The sequence below is a fragment of the Cryptomeria japonica genome, chromosome 10, assembly GCF_030272615.1.
Source record: "Cryptomeria japonica chromosome 10, Sugi_1.0, whole genome shotgun sequence".
Taxonomy (NCBI): Eukaryota; Viridiplantae; Streptophyta; class Pinopsida; order Cupressales; family Cupressaceae; genus Cryptomeria; species Cryptomeria japonica.
In genome coordinates, this window is record NC_081414.1 from 116,615,384 (window position 1) to 116,638,612 (window position 23,229).

Genomic DNA, 23,229 nt, shown 5'->3' on the forward strand with positions numbered 1-23,229 from the left:
TCTAATCTGGTATGATCAGATCTCTGGAATCAGTTTTGGTGCTTACTCTGGATGGTTATTTGTTTGCCATATTTTGTTGGTTCATGTTTTGGTGCTCCAGTAACTATCGCTTATGTTTCCGGTTGGTATTTCCCTGTACCGGTTAGCTTTACCGGTAAGTGATATTTGGTATTTTGGTCAGACGATTTTGGTCTGGCTTATGAAATCAGTTTCTATCATGTTGAATGTGCTTCTCGATCAGATTCTGAGTGTTTGGTGACTTTCCTTTGGTTGACGTTCTATTATGGTGGTCCTATTTGGAACTGGTTAGACTTTCTGTGTTACTTCACTAAGGGTTTCTTTCAGTTGGTGAAGCGTGTTGGATTTTGGTCTTAGCGGAATTTCTAGCGGATGGAATTGTTTGGTTACTTGATTTAGGTCCATGCTATGTAATGTAAATCATAATATTGGTCTGGTGATACCGTGTAATGTAATTTTTGTTATTATGGGTTTAGGGTTTAGCTGACCTTGTCAATAAGGTTGATGATTTGTATTTATAGGTGACTTATTCGTGTAATTTATATATCGATTGATACATGGATGAGATTGATGGTTATGTCTGCATTATTAGAGGAAGGTTTATGTGCGAACAAGTGATATATCATCTGGTGAAGGTTTTTGTCTTGTAGGGCACACATCTGTGCTTAACTGGAACTGTATCAAGCATTAGGAGATGCTACTTTCATAGTTCATTCTTTCCAGATTGTAGTCCGATGTTTTTTTAAGTCAGTGAGACTTATTTTTGTGGTGAACAGTGAGCTCTAGGCGGTTGGCCTGATTGCAAGTGCAATCCCCATTGTAATTTCACATACTGCTGCAGAAGTATTATCTGATTGTGGGTAGGGTTTCCCACCATGGTTTTTCCCTTATCGAGTTTTCCATGTCAAAATATTGGTGTTGTGTGTACTGTACTTTCATGTTCTATCCTTCATTGTGTTGGTTTCTTTGTGCTTTGGTTTAATGGTTTTGATATGCAGAAGTTCTAATTTTTGATGGTAAACTGATTCACCCCCCCTCTTAGTTTACTCCTAGTATCAATCTATCTAATAAGATGATGATATTGAAGTTTTGTAAGACCTCAAATTTGGTCAATTTTCTTGAGGATAGGAAACCTAGTGGTTGCATATGGGTGTTCAAGAAGCTTAGAGTAGAGGAAATCCAATACACAAGTATATCCCACTAGATTTTTGTTGTACATTTGTTTTATTAAGTACTGATAATGAACCTAGATCCTATAGGGAAGCTATTATGTCAGAAGATTGTGATTATTGGCAACAAGCCATGTTAGAGGAGATGATGGCATTAGAATTATATGATATATTGGATCTTGCTCATTTTCCCAAGGGAAGGGAGGCTATTGGTTGTAAATGGGTCTACATAATAAATTCGGAGTAGACAATTCATTGGAAAAGTACAAAGCTAGACTGGTAGCTAAGGGATACTCCCCATAGAGTGGGAGTTGATTTTGGTGAGATTTTCTCTTTTTTTTTTAGTAAATTGTCTTGTATTGGTTTGCTTTTACCCATTACTGCAACTAACAATTTTGAGATTGAGCAAATGGACGTTAAAACTATTTTTTGCATGGAGACTTGGAAGAGGAAATTTATATGCAACAACCTAAGGGATTTGCAGTAAAAGGAAAGGAACACTTGGCTTGGAAGTTAAAATGATCTCTTTATAGTTTAAAATGATCTCCCCACTATGGTATCAAAATTTTGATTCAATTGTCATGAAATTGGGTTTTGTTAGAAGTGAAGAAGATCATTGTGTATGCATTAAATATATTGATGATCATATTCTAATCATTTTCTTGTATGTAGATGTTATGCTACTTATTAGTAATTCTAAGACAATAGTTAGTGAGATAAAAGCTCAACTTTCAGGGGCATCTGATATGAAGGATTTGGGAGTTGCTAGGTACATACATGGTATGGAAATCAAAAGAGATCAGGTAAATAGAAAGATTTACTTGTCATAACGTAAGTATGTTGGCACTATTTTGAATAGATTTAATATGCATGATCGTAAACCAATAAGAATTCCTTTACAGGTTGGCACCAAGATTTCATTAGATATGTGTCCTAAGGATGATGATGATTTAGAGGATATGTCTAATGTGTCTTTTACTAGTCTTGTAGGAACTTTAATATATATAATTATTTGCACTAGACTAGATATTGCACAAGCACTGAGAGTTTTAAGCACATTTATATCTAACCTTGGTAGAGAGCATTGGAATCATGTTAAAAGGATTCTTAGATATTTGCATGGAACTTCTAATTATTGTTTAGAATATTCCAAGACTAACAATGTGGATAAGACATTGGACATACAAATATTTGTTGATGCAAATTGGGCAGGTGACTTGGATAGTCAAAGGTCCACAAGTGGCTATGCGCTTGATTCATTTGGAGGAGCTATAAGTTGAATGAGCAAGAAGCAACCCATAGTTGCTTTATCCACTACTGAAGTAAAGTACATGGCTACTGGTTGTGATAGTCAGAGTGCAATTTATTTAGCTAAGAATCCTATGCATTATACACAAACTAAGCATGTGGATGTACAATACCATTTTATTCATGAGTTGATTACAAATGACCATATTGAGTTGAAAAAAATTGACACTCTGTTCAACATTGTATATTTTCTCACCAAACCTATGAGCATAGAAAAGTTTACTTGGTGCAGATAGTCCACAAGCCTTGTCTCTTGTTCCTAGTTGATTCCATTATTGTGTGATTCCTCTAGCTCTTGCAAGGTATTCATTAACTTGGAGAATGTTGGGAATTAATGCGTCTCAACCTTAGCAGTTACAAAGTATTTATTTATTATTATTTTACATTTTCCCAATGTTTATTTGGCAGTTATTCAATTAAAAAATTGTGCTTCATCATAACAGGCATGAGTCTTATGAGTTGGCATTTTTGTCACATGTTGGTGGCTTTAAAAATAAGTTATTAGTTGTCAAAATATGCCCATCAAGTGGTATAACATAGAAAGCTTATTTCTAGGGATGTTATTGTAGTGTCGAAAATTGCATACCCCTTTGTAATTTGACCTACATCTTTTGTAACCAATTTGGTGTCCATTCCCCTAGCACCTGAGTTTGCTCACTTCAACCCCTGCATTAGATTTTTTCCCTCTTAAGATGCTCAAGACACCTTTCAGTAGCTATCCTTTATCTTATGTTCCTTGTTAGTTGCGTGTTTCTCTTGCCACTTGTCCATTTTGAGTGTGATTTGTCTAGATACTAGCGCATCCCGCATTTGTCCCACAACATCTTAACATTCGAATGTCGGTTATGAGCACACCTTTCCACTTGTCACTTGTGCATGTCGGTGGAAATGACCCCGAATATTTCAAACGACTCGCCAACCCTCTTTTCCCTCATCTTCTCTTTTTTAAAACCTATCTTTTCTCTCCATTCAATCTGTCTTAGTTATTCAGCCTCTCTTAGACTCTCTTAGACTCTCTTGGTCTCTCTCTTGGCTCTCACAACTTTCTCTTGTCCTTTCTCTTTCTATAGCACTCTCAAGCTTTCACAATAATCTCTTGCAACTCTATTGGCTTTCTCAAGCCTCTTTGGAAATATCCTTCTATCTATCTACTTATCTTGTCTTCAAGCATCTTCGAATTTATCACATCCCTTTTCTATCATTTATCATTTATCTTATCTTGCATTTATTTTATCTATCTATCTATCTGAGTTGTCCGTGGAGGTGGAAACACCAAAATGGGGGTTTGACTGAGGCAGACTCCAAAACACAACCCCCAACATTTTCCTTCTTGCTTGTGTGCAATTTTATAAACATAGGAAGAAGATCATTTAGCGAGAGGCTTCAATTATGGACTGGTTGTGCACTTCCTTCTTTTCCCTCTTCTTGAGTCATTCTAATATTCCTTATTATGTGTTATTAGCTTATGTTGTTGTTTTTCCATGTTTATTTAATATTATAATTGTATTTGCTACCCCCGTATGGTTTCTATGTTTTGTCCGTACTGGACGACAACACGTCGTGTTGGTGTCCCAGATCCGTGCACTCGTCTTGAGGACATAGACTCATTAGAGTCGTCCGGGAGTCTCGTTTGCAGTCTATTAGCTTATCTTTTCATTTTTATCCCCTGTCTCATCCTTAGTGCCAGTTTGAGTGAGGTAGCAGCAAATCGATTTTTCCTTTGAGATTATCATCTTGGAGGTGACAAATCCCCTCCTCTACAATTATGACGAATTATATGATCTTTTTAAGGGCTAAAAACAAGGTGGATCATTTTGGACATGAGAATTAGTTATTATGACACATCTAAGAGGTTTCTTACATAGGTTATTAATTGTATATGATGCATGTAAGAGTATCTCCTATTTTTGGGTGATTTTTATGACAACCTATAAGAAGGTATAATGCCATGTAAGATACTATGTTTGGCATGTAGGGGTTGTATGATTTTTACTATGGTATCTTGGAACCTTGTTTTGACCCATGATAATGTTTTATGGTGTTATCTTTTGTTACTATAGTTGATTTTGTTTCCATTTGGTAACATTGTTAGATCTGATGTATAGTTTGATTTGAAACTTCTATTATTGCTATCCACCTCTTATTTTCTAACACATTTGAGATAAAATTCATAACAACATGGTCTTGTTATTAATTGTTCTCATGAATATATTGTATTTTCGAAATGAACATAAAATTTATCAATCAAACCACATCATCCAACTAATAAATGTGAAGATGGGTTCATATATTATTTATAATAAGTAGTCATATTATATTTCTTCTCAATTTGCCATAAATTAATTCAAAAAGAACTATACATTTTGTCAAATGCAAGGGTGAGAATATCATTATCAGTAGTAAAAAATTAGATAATGCTATACACATTTTGCAAGCCACAAGCGATAAAATCAATATATCATAAATTAATTAATTTACTAAAAAGGGAATCTAGCATTTTCGATAGACTTAGAGACTTATACAATACTTCATATGTTTAATTAAGCCTCTATAGATTTATGTAAGGATCCATAGCTTTTCGCAATACATTATAGCTTTACACAATATTGTGTTGCTTTACATAAGCCTTCACAAATTTACGCATAATGATTCATAGTTTTACGTAATGACCCAATATTTTACATAATATTTTGTAGTTTTACACAAGGCTTGATAGCTTATATAATACTCCATAGACACACTCAACACTCCAGAACTTTAAATAAATTTCAATAAATTTATGCAATTATTGAAATTTGTATGCAGTTTGTATTTCAATACCTTAGTTATGGTTACTACAAAATTTTGACACTCATTCACTCATTTGGTTATATAATTATGAGAGATCTAAGTTTTGATTTACCATCTCAATTATAACTTCAAGGAAATTTTAGATTATATTTTTCTACCTCAATTACAAATTGATGAGAATTTATGTTTTAATTCACCAACTCAATTAAAATTCTATCAAAAGTTAATTCATCACCTTAATAACAACTTTGTGGAAAGTTTAGGGTATAATTCACTAAGTTGATTAAGAATGCATGAAATTTGTTTTCTTAAATTCTCATGTTTAGCCATCCTTTATATCACTTAATGCATAATTCAAAAACTATAATTAAATTGCTAGGATGATAATGCTTCTACATAGGAGATTCATTAAGATTTGTATATAATTTTCTAGGGGTTAGTTCTTGAAGTATACCCAAGCCTGAAAATAGAGGCATCATACTCAAATATAAATTCAAAGTATTATACCCAAAGAGAGGATACAAGTTGATGCTAATCATGTGAAATTTAATGAAAGGAACTCTTGTAATGCATCACACTTTTGTTCATACAAACACTTATAAAATGTTGGATAGTCCCACAAAGGCATGGATTATAAATTTTTTATATTTTTTTATAAAATTTAGATTGAATCACTTGATGGTGAGGACTTTATTGGTTAAATCCTTACTACATGTTACATACTATACTTTATGCTTTATTCGTTCCTATGATTTGTTAGGATTCCCACAGATACTGAGAGGGGGGGTGAATCAATATCTAGCCGGTGAATAGAATTTCTTAACTTAAAACATGCAGAACATATTATAACAGTGTACCGGTAAGCAAGAAATAATACAATAAACAGAAATGAAAGCAACCACATAAGAAACACACCATAACACAATGATTTAATGAGGAAACCCGGTGTGGGAAAAACCTCGGTGGGATTTGTGACCCACAATATTCACTTACTGGCCAATAAGAGAATATTAATGCTACAAGAGGGGCCTGCACATGCAGGAAGGCCAACTGCCTAAAGCTCATTGCTCAATGGGAAGTCTCACTGACTTACAATGTGGATTATACAAATCCAATAACTTGTACTGCTTTACAATAGCATCTATAATGCCAGATCCAGTACTGGTTTCTGCTCTGTTCTTTACATAAACCTTTAACCTATATTTTGCATAATAGGTCTGCCTAATATCTTTTTCTTGTCACCCTTACAAAATGTCTATAATGATCTCTCTTATATATAAGAGTCATTTTACAACTTGCCAAGTCGGCTTACAAAGTTTTTACAATAATAAACAAAATTTAATATATCAAAAATCATGTCGGCCTCTGTGTTGGTGTACTTCCTTTCTCTGTCGGTGCCGATGGTCTAAGTGCCGGTGTAGAGTGTCATCTGTTGATGCCGGTGAACTATCTTGCCGGTGTAATGCCTTGCCGGTGCCATAGGATTGTAAGGTTGCCATCAATGACAAAACCTTCAATCACCTACAATGTCTCATTGGAGTGTCCATATGCCAACAATCTCCCCCTTTGGCATTGATGGCAACACTCATGAGAAAATTCAAAAGTGTATCCAAAATTTTAATCCAAAAATGTTTCCAAAAATATGTTACCAAAAATATAAGAACTCCCCCTAAGTAGATAAGTCTTTTGCCGCTTATTTTCTCATACTACTACTCCCCCTTTGGCATCAATGACAAAGGTTGCCAAGATGTTAGTAGAGTTGTAGTCTCAACCTTGTAACTGGGTAGTTACAATTTGAAATAGATCCGCCAAAATCAAGTTTATACTCTCCATAAACTTCTTACTGTCTCTTATTGTTGTCTCTGTTCTTTTAACTGTACCGGTGAGGTGCTGCATATGCTCTGCCGGTGTTTTCTGTCCCTGTATCAGTGCCTCAGATATTTCCTTCCGCAATGATGCTAGATAGTCCAATCTTGGACTCAGTTTTAATATCAAATGCTTTGCCTTATTTACTATTCTCTCCTTTTCTGTTTCTAACTTAAGTAACTCTTCCTCAAAATTTGTTATCCTTTGCTCAAAAATTGATAATGTATCAGGTGAGTTAACAAAATTATCAGCAAGTTTATTGATTTCATCCTGTACCTTGCTCATTTTCTTATCTATGTCTACTATCAAAAAGTTTGTCTTGCAGGTGTCTTTGTACAGAGTTTTGTATTCTTTCAATAAGTTACATAGTTCCGGTAGAAGTGTGTCAAATTCCCTAGAACACTTCTTTATCTGATCTTCAAAGAATTTTTGCTTTTCAATTTCTACCTTATTCTTCAAAGTCTCTTCCTTTATTTTCTCAATAGTCACTGCGTTCTCAATGATGTATTTACACAAAGTATCAATTGTCCTAAAGAATCCTTATTGTCTATGTTATAGTTAGGAGCAATTACCTTCAAATTTGGGATTGTGTCATCTATGGCTTTATAAGCCTGTGAACTACAATCTGTTATCCTTTTGATTGAATCTAAGAGTACTTCAGTTACATTTGTTGATTTGTGGCCTGCTGAGGAGGAACCAACATTCTGAATTCCGCCGGTGGAGGAAGTAACCAAGCTTGTTGTGACCTCTGGTAGGTCTGTTTGTGTTTGCATTTCCTTAAGCAATGGTTTGTGTACTTCTCCTATTGCCGATTGTACTGTTTCCTCATGACTCTATTCTTGTACCTGTTCCTATTCTGGAGCCTTTTTCTCTTCTTGTTTCTCTGTCTATTCTCCCGTGTTATCATCTGCCGGTTTCTCTTGTGTTTGACCAGTTTGCTCAGTTATCGGTGTCTCACTAGCCATGTCTGTCTTACCAATTGTATCTTTATCTACCACAATGTTGATCTTTTGTGTATCAACATCTACTATGTACAGTACCTCAGGATTAGTATCCTTTATGTTCATAATCTCATCTGTCGGTTTATCTTCAGTAGTTTTTACCGGTGATGTAATTTGAGGCAGTGGGGATACGTTATCTTTAACTTTGATACTCAGAGGTCCACCAATCTTTCCTTTTCCTTTGTCTCTCTCCTTCTGATATACCTTTATTGGTTTGGGGTTCCTGTATTCTCTTGTTTTTCTTTCTCCACAAGAAATATGTCCCATGCATTTTCTATTTCTTCAGTTACCTCATTAACTCTTCCAACCATTAAAGCAATATGACGGTGTGCAGTAGAGAATATTGACCGGTTGGCTTCAACAATTAAGTCATCTATCTCCTTAGGTGAGTTTACTGGATAAACAGCTAGTAACTTTTCAATTTTGATTTTCTTATCAAGCTCTATAACAACTTGTCTTCTTGCTTCCAGTCTTTTGAACAGTTCATCTGGTACTTCATCTACAACTTCCATCAGAAATTTCTTATACATGTCCATGTGCAAAATAACACTGTTTTCCACTTGTTCTTTTTCATCTACTGTCAAAGTGTTATAGACCTTTCCTATGTTTTTGAGTTTCCCTTCCTCTGTAATTTCATTTAGCAATATGTCAAGAGGGGCCAAGGTTTGTTTTGTTCTCTTCTTCTTCTTGGGTGTCAGTTTCTTCTTTGGTGTAGTCTTTTTAACCGTAGATCTCACTGCTTGCTGTTTCTGTCTAGTTCTCCTAGGTGAGGGTGAGGTTGCCGGTGAAGGATCTCTTTTCCTTACAACTCTTTTGAAAGTTGCAGGCATGTCACTCTCCGAAGAAGTGCCTACCGGTGATAGGCGAGTCTCAGGCTGTAGAGTTCCTAACTGATCCTTAGTGATACCGGTTTGCTTTAATATATCTTCTTTAATAGCCTTTGCTTGTCTAGAACCTCTTCTCACAACTGCCTCAACCTTTTTCACTCTCTTCTTAGATTGTATTTGACTTTCTATGGTCTCAGCAATACCAAATACTTCTTCCTTTGGTTCGTTTTGTGCTTCAAGAAGTGCTTTAGCATAAGTCTCAATTATATGATCATCTGTCTCATAACCCATCTTTGTTACCCAGATTGTTCTTGGGATGACTGCTTCCATCCAGATCTCATCTTTTTTTATTACAAAACATATATCATCCTTGTACTTGTCAACAATCTTCTATGATAATCTGATTCTCTTCTTCATTTTGGCCTTAAGTGCTTGAAAATATTCATGGATATTATTTTCCTTGTCTTCACCCATGTTATTGAATAGTTCTATCAACTGTTTTCCTACCAGTATATCAAATCCAAGTACTTTATAGCCTATACCGGGAACCTATTTGGTTATGTGTAGCATCAAGCATACAAGCAGATTACCAAATCTAAAAGTTCCTTTCTTATCTTTCTTTATCTTGCCTAAGTTGTCAATTAACTCATCTTTTAACCATTCACATATGTCAATTTTCACATTGTCTGTAACCATATCATAAGCACTTTTAATGCATAAACTTTAAACTGAGTTGAGTCTATTTGCATGAGTAGCTTTATACCCTAAAATCATGCTAACAAATCTTACATTTGTATCTGTTACATCATTTACCCTCAAGGACCTTCTGTCGGATGTTGCACCAGTTAGTTTAGTCACTAGGTCATTGGAGACCTTTTTAATCTTGTTTGGTCTTTTACCGATGGACGGTAACCCTGTGACAACTTTCACAACGTCCTTGGTAATTTTGTGAATTGCATCTAGCCAGAAAATTTCACCATGTACCCTGCTTAAGACTATCCTAATCACATCCTTGGAAAATTCAGGAATGCAGAGGATTTCAGTAAATCCTAGGGTTTCAATGATTTTATGTTCTGGTTTCACATTTCTAGAATTATCACATATGACAGATTTATACATTGTTTTGATCTCTTCATCTCCCAATTCCTCTATGTTGTAGTGAATGTAAATTCTGGGGTCTTCAACATAAACAACTCCTTTTGGTATTTGAGAGAAAGCACCTATATTGTCATCTTTCTTTGCTACCTCGGGAACTAGTTGAAATACGGGCCTAGGGCATTTTATAACCTCGACTATAGTAGGGTTTGCAATATATTCAAGTGTAGAGGTGGATGCCATGATGATAAATACCTTTTTCTGTCTTTGGATGGATTGATTGCTTGAAGTGCTTCGCCTCTTTGCTTGAAATCCCTTAGCTCTGCAAATTTCGCACTCTACGAATGTTTGAAATCTTGGTGAAGTGAAATGGAGCCAAAACCACAAATTTATAATGTTTATTTGCCATCTACCACATTTAATGCATGTCGGTTAAGTAGTCACTTAACATTGTCTGCCGGTAATGAAGTAATTTCCAACTTCTCATCTCTAACCGAGGGAATAATAGCACGTGTCATTAGATTGCCAAACCCTCAAGGAAACTTTCTTCAATTTGATGAAGAACTTCCTGCCGGTGGAGCACTACTCTGTCCTGCCGGTGAAGCATCACTCTGTCCTGCCGGTGGAAGAGTATTCCCAACATTTAGATCAACTTTTCTAATCCATTGTTTTGAGAATTCTTGCTTAACCTCTTCAACTTTTTCTTTACCTTTCAAGCTAGAACTTTTGCTGTCCGTCGGTGATCCTTTACTTCTACAGAATTTTGCAATATGCCCAATCTTGTTACATGCATAACAAGTCACATTATTCTTCTGAATAGCTTTGCCATAACCTATGCCGGTTTGTGTTTTGCATTGATTAGATAAATGTCCAAATCTTCCGCGAACATAACATCTCCCATTCATTCTGCAATTTTCAGAGTTGTGACCAACTTTGTTGCATTTTGAACATTGACCGATGGGTGTGTTGATATTCAGATAATTTCTAGATCTACATTCATTTGCTCTATGACCATACTTATTACAGTTAAAGCATTTTCCATTGAATTTATAAGCATTAGGTTGCCTTACCGGTTTGCTGTGATCCTGTGTGTTTGCAGTACCGAAGCTTTCATCAACTTCAAAGCCAATTCCAGAAGTGTCACCTTTAGGTTTTTGATTCTTCAGCAAGTTGCCAAGTTCCTCTGAGCTTTTCTTGAAATTTTCTTTATGTTGATTTGCAGTTTCTAGTTCTCTTTCTAAGACTTCTTTCTGCCTCATCAGTTCATTTGAGTCATTCTGAGTGTGCTTCATATCTGTCTTCAATAAGTCATTTTCATAGCTAAGTCTTGTGTTCTCATTTGCTGCATCACTTAGTCTTCTGGTCAATTCTTCTTCATTCTTCTTCCTATCTTCAATTTCCTTACAAAATCTCATAGTCATATCCTGCATCTCATTCTTTGTTGTCATGTTCTCCAGTTTCAGCTTGCTTATCATATCATTAAGTGATTCCTTTTCATCATTCTCATTTTGCATCTTTTCACAAAGTTCTCTTCTCTTATTTATTGCAATAGTAAGATTCTCTTGAAGTGCATGAATGATATCCTGAGCAGCCTTTAGATCATCTTCTAGTTTGATATTTTTCAATTTTTCGGTATCATAGTCTGAAAGAGCTCCTTCAAGTTGCTTCATTAGATTTTCCATCTCTACCGGTGTCAAGATCTTCCTCAAGCTGTTAGGCTTCTGAAAATAGAGGACCAGGCTCTGATACCAATTGTTAGGATTCCCACAGATACTGAGAGGGGGGGGGGGGGGTGAATCAGTATCTAACTGGTGAATAGAATTTCTTAACTTAAAACATGCAGAACATATTATAACAGTGTACCGGTAAGCAAGAAATAATGCAATAAACAGAAATGAAAGCAACCACATAAGAAACACACTATAACACAATGATTTAATGAGGAAACCCGGTGTGGGAAAAACCTCGGTGGGATTTGTGACCCACAATATTCACTTATTGGCCAATAAGAGAATATTACTGCTACAAGAGGGGCCTGCACATGCAGGAAGGCCAACTGCCTAGAGCTCACTGCTCAATGGGAAGTCTCACTGACTTACAATGTGGATTATACAAATCCAATAACTTGTACTGCTTTACAATAGCATCTATAATGCAAGATCCAGTACCGGTTTCTACTCTGTTCTTTACATAAAACCTTTAACCTATATTTCGCATAATAGGTCTGCCTAATATCTTTTTCTTGTCGCCCTTACAAAATGTCTACAATGATCTCTCTTATATATAAGAGTCATTTTACAACTTGCCAAGTCGGCTTACAAAGTTTTTACAATAATAAACAAAATATAATATATCAAAAATCATGTCGGCCTCTGTGCCAGTATACTTCCTTTCTCTGTCGGTGCCAGTGGTCTAAGTGCTGGTGTAGAGTGTGATTTGTTGATGCCAGTGAACTATCTTGCCAATGTAATGCCTTGCCGGTGCCATAGGATTGTAAGGTTGCCATCAATGACAAAACCTTCAATCACCTACAATGTCTCATTGGAGTGTCCATATGCAAACATGATTTTCACTCAATCTTGCCACTTTGAGGACAATGTTGTTTATTTCTATAAGATACACACACTCATCTTTTATCAAATTGGGGGAAAAAGTGGGAGTATCTTTCATCTTCCACCTCACACATATGTTCACCACACAACTTTGTAACTTAGGTAAACATATTTTTTATTTGATTTTTTTTTATGGTAAATTTATTGTAATTATGTTTCATATTCAAGCTATAGTGCTTATGATCACTTTTCAAACAATGATTATCATGTGTTCATTAGTTTGCATTCAATATTTATCTCCCCTTGATTTGTGTGAACTCCTTTGTGAAACACAAAAAAATCAAGGCAAGGCAAATCATTACTAATTTCACTTTCAAGTTTATATGTAGTTCATAGGTTGGCTCTATCTTATTGCTCTAGCTATTCATTTTTTAGTTATGTTGGTATTTTTTCTCTTCGGTATCCTTGGTCATGTACATTCCAATGCACACCAAAGTCAAGGAAAAATGTAATTATGAAAATTTCATACCTTGCACTTTACCTTTTGTTTCACATTGTTGGTGGTTGTCCTAGGCACATTGCACTAATAAATAATTTTAATTGATTTGGCAATCATATTAACCTCAAAATCATATTAACAATCAAATTCTACATTTATCCTTGTACAACTTATTTGAATACCATATTATAATTTGATTCTTTAACTTCAAAAGAGCATGTGCAATTTTGACCTAAGTTGCATCTACACATGCAAAATTGACCTACTTCAAAGTGGATTTCCCAACTATCTCCACTTGACCTAGCAAATATAGATAACTCTAGTGAATGTGGATCTATTATAATTATTGTTGTAGTTTGGTTCTCTTCATAGTAGCATAGTAGCTTTCTTCAGATTCCTCTCCATCTAAATTCACAGTTTAAATTCTTTAATCATTATTTCTTATGCCAAATCTTTCAAATTGTACACCTAAGACAAGTATAAAAGGGCATATCCTTTAGACCACTTTATAAGGAGAAACATCTAGTATCCATCCATATTTAGGACAACCTCTTTGCACCTATCTATTAAAAGGATCACTCATTAGTCTCTATTCAAATTTCCACATTATTCATACAAATTAATGAAAGAACGAGATGGAGATTTTGAAATCTTAGCCATCAACTATTTCTCCCACATGTTCCCCCGCTCGCCCTCTATTGATGATCTCCCCGCTGGCACGGTTAGGGTCGGTCCTTCATGGGCGTCGGTGGTTGCTGGGGGCCCTCACCTTAAATCTGATCGGAAATCTAGCAGGGTTCCTTCTTCACGTAGAGGAGTTGGGAGAGGGTTTATCCCTCTCTCCTGTGTCGTTTCAATTAATGTGAATAAGGAGTCCGAATAGGAAATAGAGAACAATGTGAAGGTCTTCACAGAACATAACGCTATCTGTAGATTCAAGGGTATCTGGCCTAGCCTCTCGGAGTTGCATAAATGGATTTCCCAGCACTGGGATCCCCTCATTTTTGGTACAGTACACATATTCCCTATGTCTAAAGATTTCTTTGTTACTAAATTTGAGGATGCTAATGATAGAAGAAAAATCTCATGTGAAAGTTTTTTCTATGAGAAAGATAATATGTTGCTTTTGGCCAAACCTCGATACTGTGATTTTAACCCCCTTTTAGAGATGTTCAACAAAATTCCGGTCTGGGTTGGGCTTCCTTACCTTCCTGTACCCTTGTGGGCTGATTCTCTCTTTGAGGAAATCGATGATGCTATTGGGAGCTTCATTATGATGGATAATGACTCCCATGGGCTTTATCATACTACTTTTGCTCACATTCTGGTTGAGCTTGATGTTTCTAAGAGTCTGCTAGCTGAAATCGCCATTAACTCCTCTTTTGGCAACTAGGTTCAGACCTTGGATTATGAGGGTATTCCTTTCAGGTGTTGTAGAGGCTTCAAAACTGGACATGTGACAGAAAATTATGGGCTTGAGAAGAAAAACTCTTTGGCCTCATGGTGGTCGGGGGCCTCCCACCGACATTATACGATTAGGAAATCTCTTAAAGAATCGTTGGATGTTGAGGTTTCGACTTTGGTTGGATCGGAAATGAAAGATTCATCGGATGCCACTAAGGATGCTACTAAGATTAAAGATGTTGTGATATAGGATATTGTTGTCCCCTCTACTAAAATTGGATTGTTGTCTCTTACCCCATCAGTTGCACCGTGTGTTCACACATCTTCTGCCCCACCTGCTGGTTGCGGTTTTGTGTCCACGATGGTATCTCTTTCCCCACCGGCTTCTTCACAGGGTTTTGGCACAACTTCTACTGTTGGTTGTGATCTTGTGCCCGCAACGGTTGTTGGTCCCTCTTCTGACACTCTTTTTTCTAGTCCGGAAAGATTGGTCAGTTGCGGTAGCTAAAGTTAAAGATGGTTGGATTACTGTTAAAGGGAAGAATTCAAAGACGTCCAAGCCTTCTTTTGACACGACTCTTCGTTCCCACAAGGCCAATTGCAAATCTTGAGGGCCCTTGCAGTTGGTTGTTTGGGCTGGTTTGACTGGCCCTTTCTTTGTATGGGTTGCCTGTTGTCTTTAGGGGCAATCCCTATTTCTTTGGTTGTTCTACCTAGCTGGGCTTTCAATACTTAATCTAAATTTTTATCTGATGTAAAGGGTTTCGAGGCCCCTTTAAAATCTGCTTTTCACTTAATCTAAAACATGACAAAACCATAGCTCTAGCACTAGGTCATTCAGTCATCCATTACATTAAAGTCTAAAAGCCTTATAATCATCATAGTCACATAAGTTGCATTTTTTGCTCATACCTTCCAACTTTATCAAAACTATTACATCAAGCAATGAGACTTGACTACAACAAAATAAGGGGAGCAAGTTGCCTCCTTGCCTAGCACAACAAGCTCTAATATGTTGGCAATTAACACTCATTTGATCGGTTTCATATGTTGTCATTGATGGCAACACTTTCCGGCTTCATTCCTTGGTTTGGTTGTTCATCGACATTAAAGGCCGACATGACTTACAACAAGGTACCGGTATAGGAGGCCGACATCATTGGGAGATCCAACAATCAACAATTCATTTTGTTATTTATGTATATATGTAATGAGCCGACATGTATAATCATTTTGTAATTATCTATGTAAGTCGACATGAGTCATGAAAGATTGTAAGGGTATATAGGTCAGTTGATTAGATCATTTTGTGATGTGTAAGAATGAGAGAAAAGAGAGAGATATGATAGGATATGATGGTAATGATTGTAATTGAGGATGTTGTAATGCGAAGGTTATTTCGGTAAGGGTTTAGGATTTCAGAACCGGAATAGTCAGAGCTTGAATCAAAACTCTATCAGGCATAACAGATGCATTAAATGAGTTCAGTTTTTTTTTTTTTTAATTCGAAGTGACTATAGTTAGTGAGACTCCTTTGTGTTGAGCAGTGCGCTCTAGGCTGTAAGCCTTCCTGCACATGCAGACCCCCACATTATGTAATATCTTTTCATATTGCCAGTGGATTGATATTGTGGGTCACAAATCCCACTGTGGTTTTTTGTCTTTGAGGTTTTCCACATATAATTCTCTGTGTTATGGTATTCATTTGTGTGATTGGCTTATTGGTTGCTTTACTTCTTTCAATTATATGTACCGGTTTACCGGTTGGTGAATGCATGTTATAATAAGGTTAAAATTGAATTTATCGACATAACACTGATTCACCACCCCCCCCCCCCCCCCCTCTCTCAGTGTTCTTAGATTCCAACATAATAATATTAACGCTAGCAAGTTTTTCATTATAAGTTACAAACACAAGAGACATTTGTATATAGGTACGTAAGATGTGATGATGATAGACTAAGAGTTGCAACAAAAGATTAAATCTACACCATTTATATTGAAATTGTAGATGTGGGGATTCAAGGTTGTAATTGCAAGATTGACCTTGGTTCATAAGCATTTCAATGTTTATATAACATGATTATCTTACTCTACTTGTCTTAAGTCCACTTTTTAATTTTAAATACCAATCATCTATTACAACCATTTCAATCTCCTCATCCAACTTTACAATATACTTTTTATTATTATTATTTTGTTTATATTTAAAAGGTAACTTAAAGACACATTCAATCCCAGTTCTTTTATCTAAAACACATTATTTATATAAAAAACTGTGATTATATTTCTTTACAACATGGTTTAAAAATTGAAACATTTCCTACCAAATATCTTAGATATAGTGTTTACCCAAATATTAAAGCCAAAAACATCTCCTTGGACATAAGGCAATAGCCAAAAGTACATATTGCAACTTTTACTCTTTGAGAATATTTTCAAATTGCTTAGGGGAAGGACCTTTTAGTTGAAGACCCTAACTTCGTGCCTCTCAAAATCCTTTCTGGAAATTTCAAATCACTCAATTTTTTAATAGCAATTTATTGGTTTCATGATCACATCATCACATATGATGCCCCGTTAGCATGTTTTTTGTCGAGGTGTCCAAAAAGGTCTCCCCCAAAAGTTAAACCAATAGTTATGCACTAAGTCATTTTTTAATAGTACACTAATCTACCATCACATGATTTGTTGCTTTTTAGATATAAGGAATACACTTCATTCATTTATGGTTACTTATCATCAACATTAACAACTTAAAGTCAATAATTATTGGTCCAATATTATTAAGAACATTGAGCATTAAATCAATGAATGCTATAACAACTATTGGAATATTCTTAACTATTAGATCTTTTCCCTGAGATATTCTCATTCCACATAGTCTCAAGGTTGAATCCATACATTTGCAGTCCACTAGCAAAAAGACATGCATTATGAACATTTGATTTTTGGGATAAATGTCTCAACCCCAATTGAACACAAGCCATTAGGTCTTACACTCCAAAGCTCCTACCAAGCACACACACCACAACCATAGTGAACCACAAAAATATTCATAAAAGTATGACTAGATGTGAAATAATGTCATTCTTGCTCTAACAATTTATTTCTTCTTGAGAATCATGTTTGTGATTCTATCTTACAAATTTAGGCACTTTTATTTATTTTGAGTTCATCTTTATGTTAAGTTGGACACTCATCCATTAATTTACATCATATTCGTTGAAGTAAATATCCAAGTGTAGACACCTAAAAACGTGTCATTAATCATGTACTAATTATTCGTCTAATTGATTAAATAATTCTTTAATTCTTTAATTAAAGTAATTAATCTTATTATTCTAACCTCACATTTTTTCATCATCTTACTAATTATTCTATTTCAATTCTATCATCATTTAATCATGTAAACCATTTTCTAATGTTAATATTTAATTAATTGTGATTTTTAATCCTCAATTTAAATAATCTTTATTATTTAAATAAATTCATTTTCTATTTCTATTTCTAATCAAGTAATCATTAACCCTTTTTTAAGTATTAATTAATTGTGATTTTAATTCTTAATTTGAATAATCTTTATTATTTAATTAAAGTCCATTTCTAAATAATTAAATAGTTTCTTTAAATTATTATTTAATTAGCTAATTAATTCTTCAATTCCAATTCCCCAAATCCATATTTCTTGTAATTCCAAATTCAAATTCTTCTAATTTCTTCTAATTTCAAATACATTCCCCAAATCCATATTTCTTGTAATTCCAAATTCAAATTCTTCTAATTTCTTCTAATTTCAAATACATGTGCATGATTTCAAAAATCAAATTGAAAATCAAAGTCAAGTTATAAATATATTCAAATAACAAATTGAATTTAAAATAAATTCAATATTTGAATGAAATCTCATGCAAAGATTAAATTGAAAATCAAAGTCAAAGTACAATCACATGCTAAATTAATTAATTCAATCAATTAATTAATTAAGTTCAACTATCAATCAACATGTGAGCTCATCTGAGTTCCACCTCTTGATCAATCTGTTTCACCTTTCAATCAATCTCACCCAATTATCTATAAATTGGACATTCAATCTCCATTTTCAACAATCACGATGAATCATGAACTTTGAATCTTTGTGTCGTTTGCAGGTTGCCAATACAATATCTGAGGGCCATCATACCACAAAGAAGAGAAGAACAATGGAAGCTACATGCAATCATGGGAATAGAGAGATTTAATTGATTATTTGACAATCCTATTGTTTGATTGTGTTATTTTTATTGAGTTTGTTTTGAATTCTTTGATTAGGATAGGGATTCGTGATTTTCCTCTATTTCTAGTTGAATTTAATGATGAATTTTTACATACGACACCAATCACACCAAATAACTTCCACATAACAAGAGAGAAACAACAAAGAAGATGCTATTCCACCAAATCAAGAATACAATATGATATGATGATTACATGATTGAAGCATTAGATATGACATATTTGCAATGCTAGAAGTACCTACTTTATATAGGCAAGGTGAGATCATAAGATAGACAAGAATATGACGTCTTAATCTTATAACATGAGACAACGAAGATGAACATATATTAAATGCATGATGCAAAATTAAATGCCTAGATAACTAGAAGTAAATGAGGTAAACATGACCCCATCATAACTAACTTCTAGAATGCCACTTAAGACTAAGTAAACTTAAGTTATGTGAATAGGTTCCCACAAATATTTAGATAGGAAGTAACCTTATCCACACTAACAATATTCAAAAGCAAGTTTTCAGATATTTGATAGACATCAAATTATATCGAATCATTGACAACTCTTTTAAGAATCATATTGACAACATTAGCAAGTTGCAACATTCAAGAATTGCATCAACATTGTTCAATATCACACAATCATATTGTATTTACATGTCTTTATGTCATACAATCTTGTGAAACCAACATAAAAGTCTTGTTCAAAATTAAAAAAGTTTTCATACTACAACCGTCTTATAATAGATTGCAAAATATTTTTTGACACCATCCAAACTTTGAAAGCAAATATTTTTACAAGTGCAAATTTTTGGCAACCTCTTACAACAAAAGACAAAATCACAACATATACAAGCGCACACTATTCCAAGACCAAATCATGGCTAACAAAATAGACAAAAAAAAATAAAAATTGTGAGAAATTTTAACATCTCCTAATTCTCAATTTGTCAAGCATTTTAGCTACATCTTCCGCATCAACTATTCCAATCCAACAAATAACTAAATACTTTCCAACTTATTTATTTTATTACCCATCAATCTCAACTCAATATTGATTTAAGATTTAATTGATTACATTAATTGTTTATCTTAAATTTCAAATTAATTTCTATTTATGTATTTGTAATATATATATATATATATATATATATATATATATATATATATATATATATATATATATATATATATATATATATATATATATATATATATATATCCTTTTTTCAATAGCCATCTTAAAATACTAATCCTAATAGTTGTTCCATAGAAGGAATCTACCTAAAATTTATCAGTAATTTTTATAGAAGCTTTTGACAATCAAGCAGTTTCGTGGATTTTATAGTAATATGCAAGGTTAAAAATTTGGTATTTTTTTTCAAGCATTGTTAATCTCATAAATTGTTTTCAACAACTCATGCTAAAAAAATTGCAAATCTCTTCTTTGATAAAAGAACTAAACTGGAAGGAAAATCTTCCAGCCCACCCTAAGGCATCCACTAGATATTTTCACAGATTAGATTTCAATTTTTTCATCCACTAGATATTTTCAAAGATTAGATTTCAATTTTTTCTATTAATTTTTTTCTCAGAACCTCTATTTTCAAAGATAAGATTCCAATTAATCCTATTAATTTTTTTCATCTCATAAAACTGTTTCCTAAATACCTATATTCATTATCGTTCTATAATGAACTTCCAAATTGAAATTTGGATTGCATTAGAGTAAATTTACAACACGATCTCAATAAACATGTTTAACATGGCCACCGACGTATTGAGCTTCAGTGTGTTTTATAAAAGCCAAGCAAAATGAATATTGAAGCTCGCAGAAGCACTTAATAGTGACAAATATCTAGAACAAACACAACAAAGGAAACATAAAGAAAGATGTCCAATTACATCTTCATGGACACAATGATATTTCCTTTGTTGTGTTTGTTCATAGAAGCACTTAATGTGGTACAATGATATTGAGTTTACGAAGATGAAATCTGAAATGCATCTTTTATGAGTCATAAATGAAAATGGCAGACTACCTCACCTTTCAACAAACGTGTAGAAATTGAAACCAAGCAAAAATTTCATCTGGGATACGGAATTGGAAGATTTATCTCACAAACATTTCGAGACAACAAAATATGCAAAGACAATGAACTGGAAGTTTCCAAAAAGGCAAGTTCCATTGTATAAATCTTTTTCCGAATTATGAACATCAAAATCTATTTCTCTTCACTCATTTTTATTTTAAAATTTTCTTCAGCTTGTTCACCCTGAGAATTAAGGTAGAAAGAAAATGCCTAACTATAAAAAGATTACTTCTCCAGAAGTAGTTTGAGGCAAATAAAACCACTCAATAGCATTCCAGCATAAACCATTAAGTTCAGATAATCCTCCTCTGAGACCATCTACAAGCATTCATTGATTAGCCAGAAATGTAATTTGCTTCTTCTCTTTTCTTTGCATACTTCTCCATAAGTTTGATCCTCTCTTGTTCTAATTCCTTCTCAAATGCTACTTCCTCTTTCAGAAGCCTCAGTTTAATTTCCCTCCGTTTTTGGTCATGGACTTTTATGAGTTCTTGCCGCTCACGTTCATATTCTTCAGAATCTCTTACACTGGTTTCGACAATTGTTGTATGTCTTGCAATCTCCTCATTGATCCTGTAACAAGACAAACCCAACATAGAAAACTTAAATTTTGAGTAAAGAACATAAAAACTCCATACTTCCATGCAAATTATAAGCTTATCTTAGTACATTGATGGCTATTACTGATGTTCACTCTAAATCTGTGTGGAATGTGTCTAAACTTTCAGTCCTTCATAGATTTATCTTTCAAATAGAAATTCAATAAGTTCACTTTACTTTTAACAAAGAAATGTCTAAGTATTCGAAGCCAAGTATGGCTTTTCCATCAATTACTAGATGCTTGACCCAGCCTTCTAAGAAAAAAACCATTCTACTTGAAAAAAATATTAACGGAAGAATAGAGAACTTGAAATGCCTTGCCTCAGCTCTTTTTATGGATACAATCTATTACAGAGAAATTCAATGCTTTTATATTAATTTCAGTACAGAAGTGTTAATGAACTGTACAAATAAGCAAGGCCTTTGCCAATATTGGGGTAAGAAAAGAAATAATCAATACTGATCCGATGCTGAAGGATTTCAAGCTGACTATAGCATCATCACTGAGTAAAGAAACTGCCAAAATGATTATGCAGGCAACACAGAGGAATGCTACAGAGAATCAATTAAATAACATTTACATTGCAAACGTAAAACTTGTTTGAAGCAAGCGGGAACAATCTACTCAATAACCAGGGCTGCGAATAAAATAAGAAAAAGCAGGCTAGCTAACACTCATAAAGGTAACAATTGGAAAAAATGAGAACAAACAACAGTTGAAACCAGATATAGCATTCAAAATGTTGACCAGTGGGAAATTCAAAACCGTAATTACTGCATGGAATGCTATTTCCAGTATGGGTGGTTCAGGGGCAATGCCAATAATCTCACGTCTTTTATCTAACAAAAGTACAGCAATCATGCCCTTGTCCAACCACAGACACAGCTTGTATTGGATGGCAAATTTATTGTTTTGCAATAATCATATCAATTTCAATTGTTTACACCAAATTATTCTTTATTTTCAAGTGACCATAAACTGAAACAAATATTTCCTGCTCAAATTTGGACCAGAAGCATCGTTTCAAGTATAATATCAGAAAGCACACGTTTCATTATATTTCAAGAAGTGAATCCGAGTTCTAACAACATTGTGTTGTCAAGGCATTTAAACCATATGATATCTTAGTGTGAAATTAATACTCACATTATCATAATGTTAATTAGGTGGTCTTAGGACTTAAATTTATCATTATTAGTTTGTCAATTTTGTGACACGTATCATAAAATTGTTTTTCTGTCATCTATTTTTGGCAAATGTGGATGTATGTATGTCTCCAATTTCAAGCCAAGGTGCACCCAAGAAGCTAAAACCAGTGTCAAAAGCTGCTCAACTTCGGCACAAACCCAAGCATCAGTGGTAAGACACACCAAGAAAGCTAGTTAATATTACCCCTGTTTGCGCCCAAAGATGGGTCATAGCAACCACATGCAAAGACACTAGAAGCCCGAACCCAAATCATCTACCTACAAATATTATTCAAGCCATGTGTCACTCTACAAGACGCTAAACCACTTTAATTTACATAGATAAGTTCCTACCACTTTTTAATCTGCAGAAGCAATATATATGAGTTTGGACTTTGGCACTAGCACAAGGATCATAAACAAGACATGCCAAGAAAACAAAGATAATATTACCACAATTTGCATCCAAAGATGTGGCATAGCAACCACACGTAAAGTCATTGAAACACTAAACATGGATCATCTAGTTATCGATGATATCCATGTCA

At 34.3% G+C, this 23,229-nt stretch overlaps 1 protein-coding gene across 5 annotated transcripts in view; it reads right to left on the minus strand.

Moving 5' to 3' along the window:
* Positions 1-20,967: 20,967 nt before the first annotated feature.
* The window catches only part of LOC131072607 (protein SUPPRESSOR OF GENE SILENCING 3 homolog), a 60,837-nt gene continuing 58,575 nt past the window's right edge, over positions 20,968-23,229 (minus strand). For all 5 annotated transcript variants that reach the window (XM_058008818.2, XM_058008819.2, XM_058008820.2 and 2 more), the window contains one exon: positions 20,968-21,466. In XM_058008818.2, the coding sequence (XP_057864801.2) occupies positions 21,229-21,466 (238 nt within the window). In that variant the 3' untranslated portion in view covers positions 20,968-21,228. The remainder of the gene's footprint in view (positions 21,467-23,229) is intronic.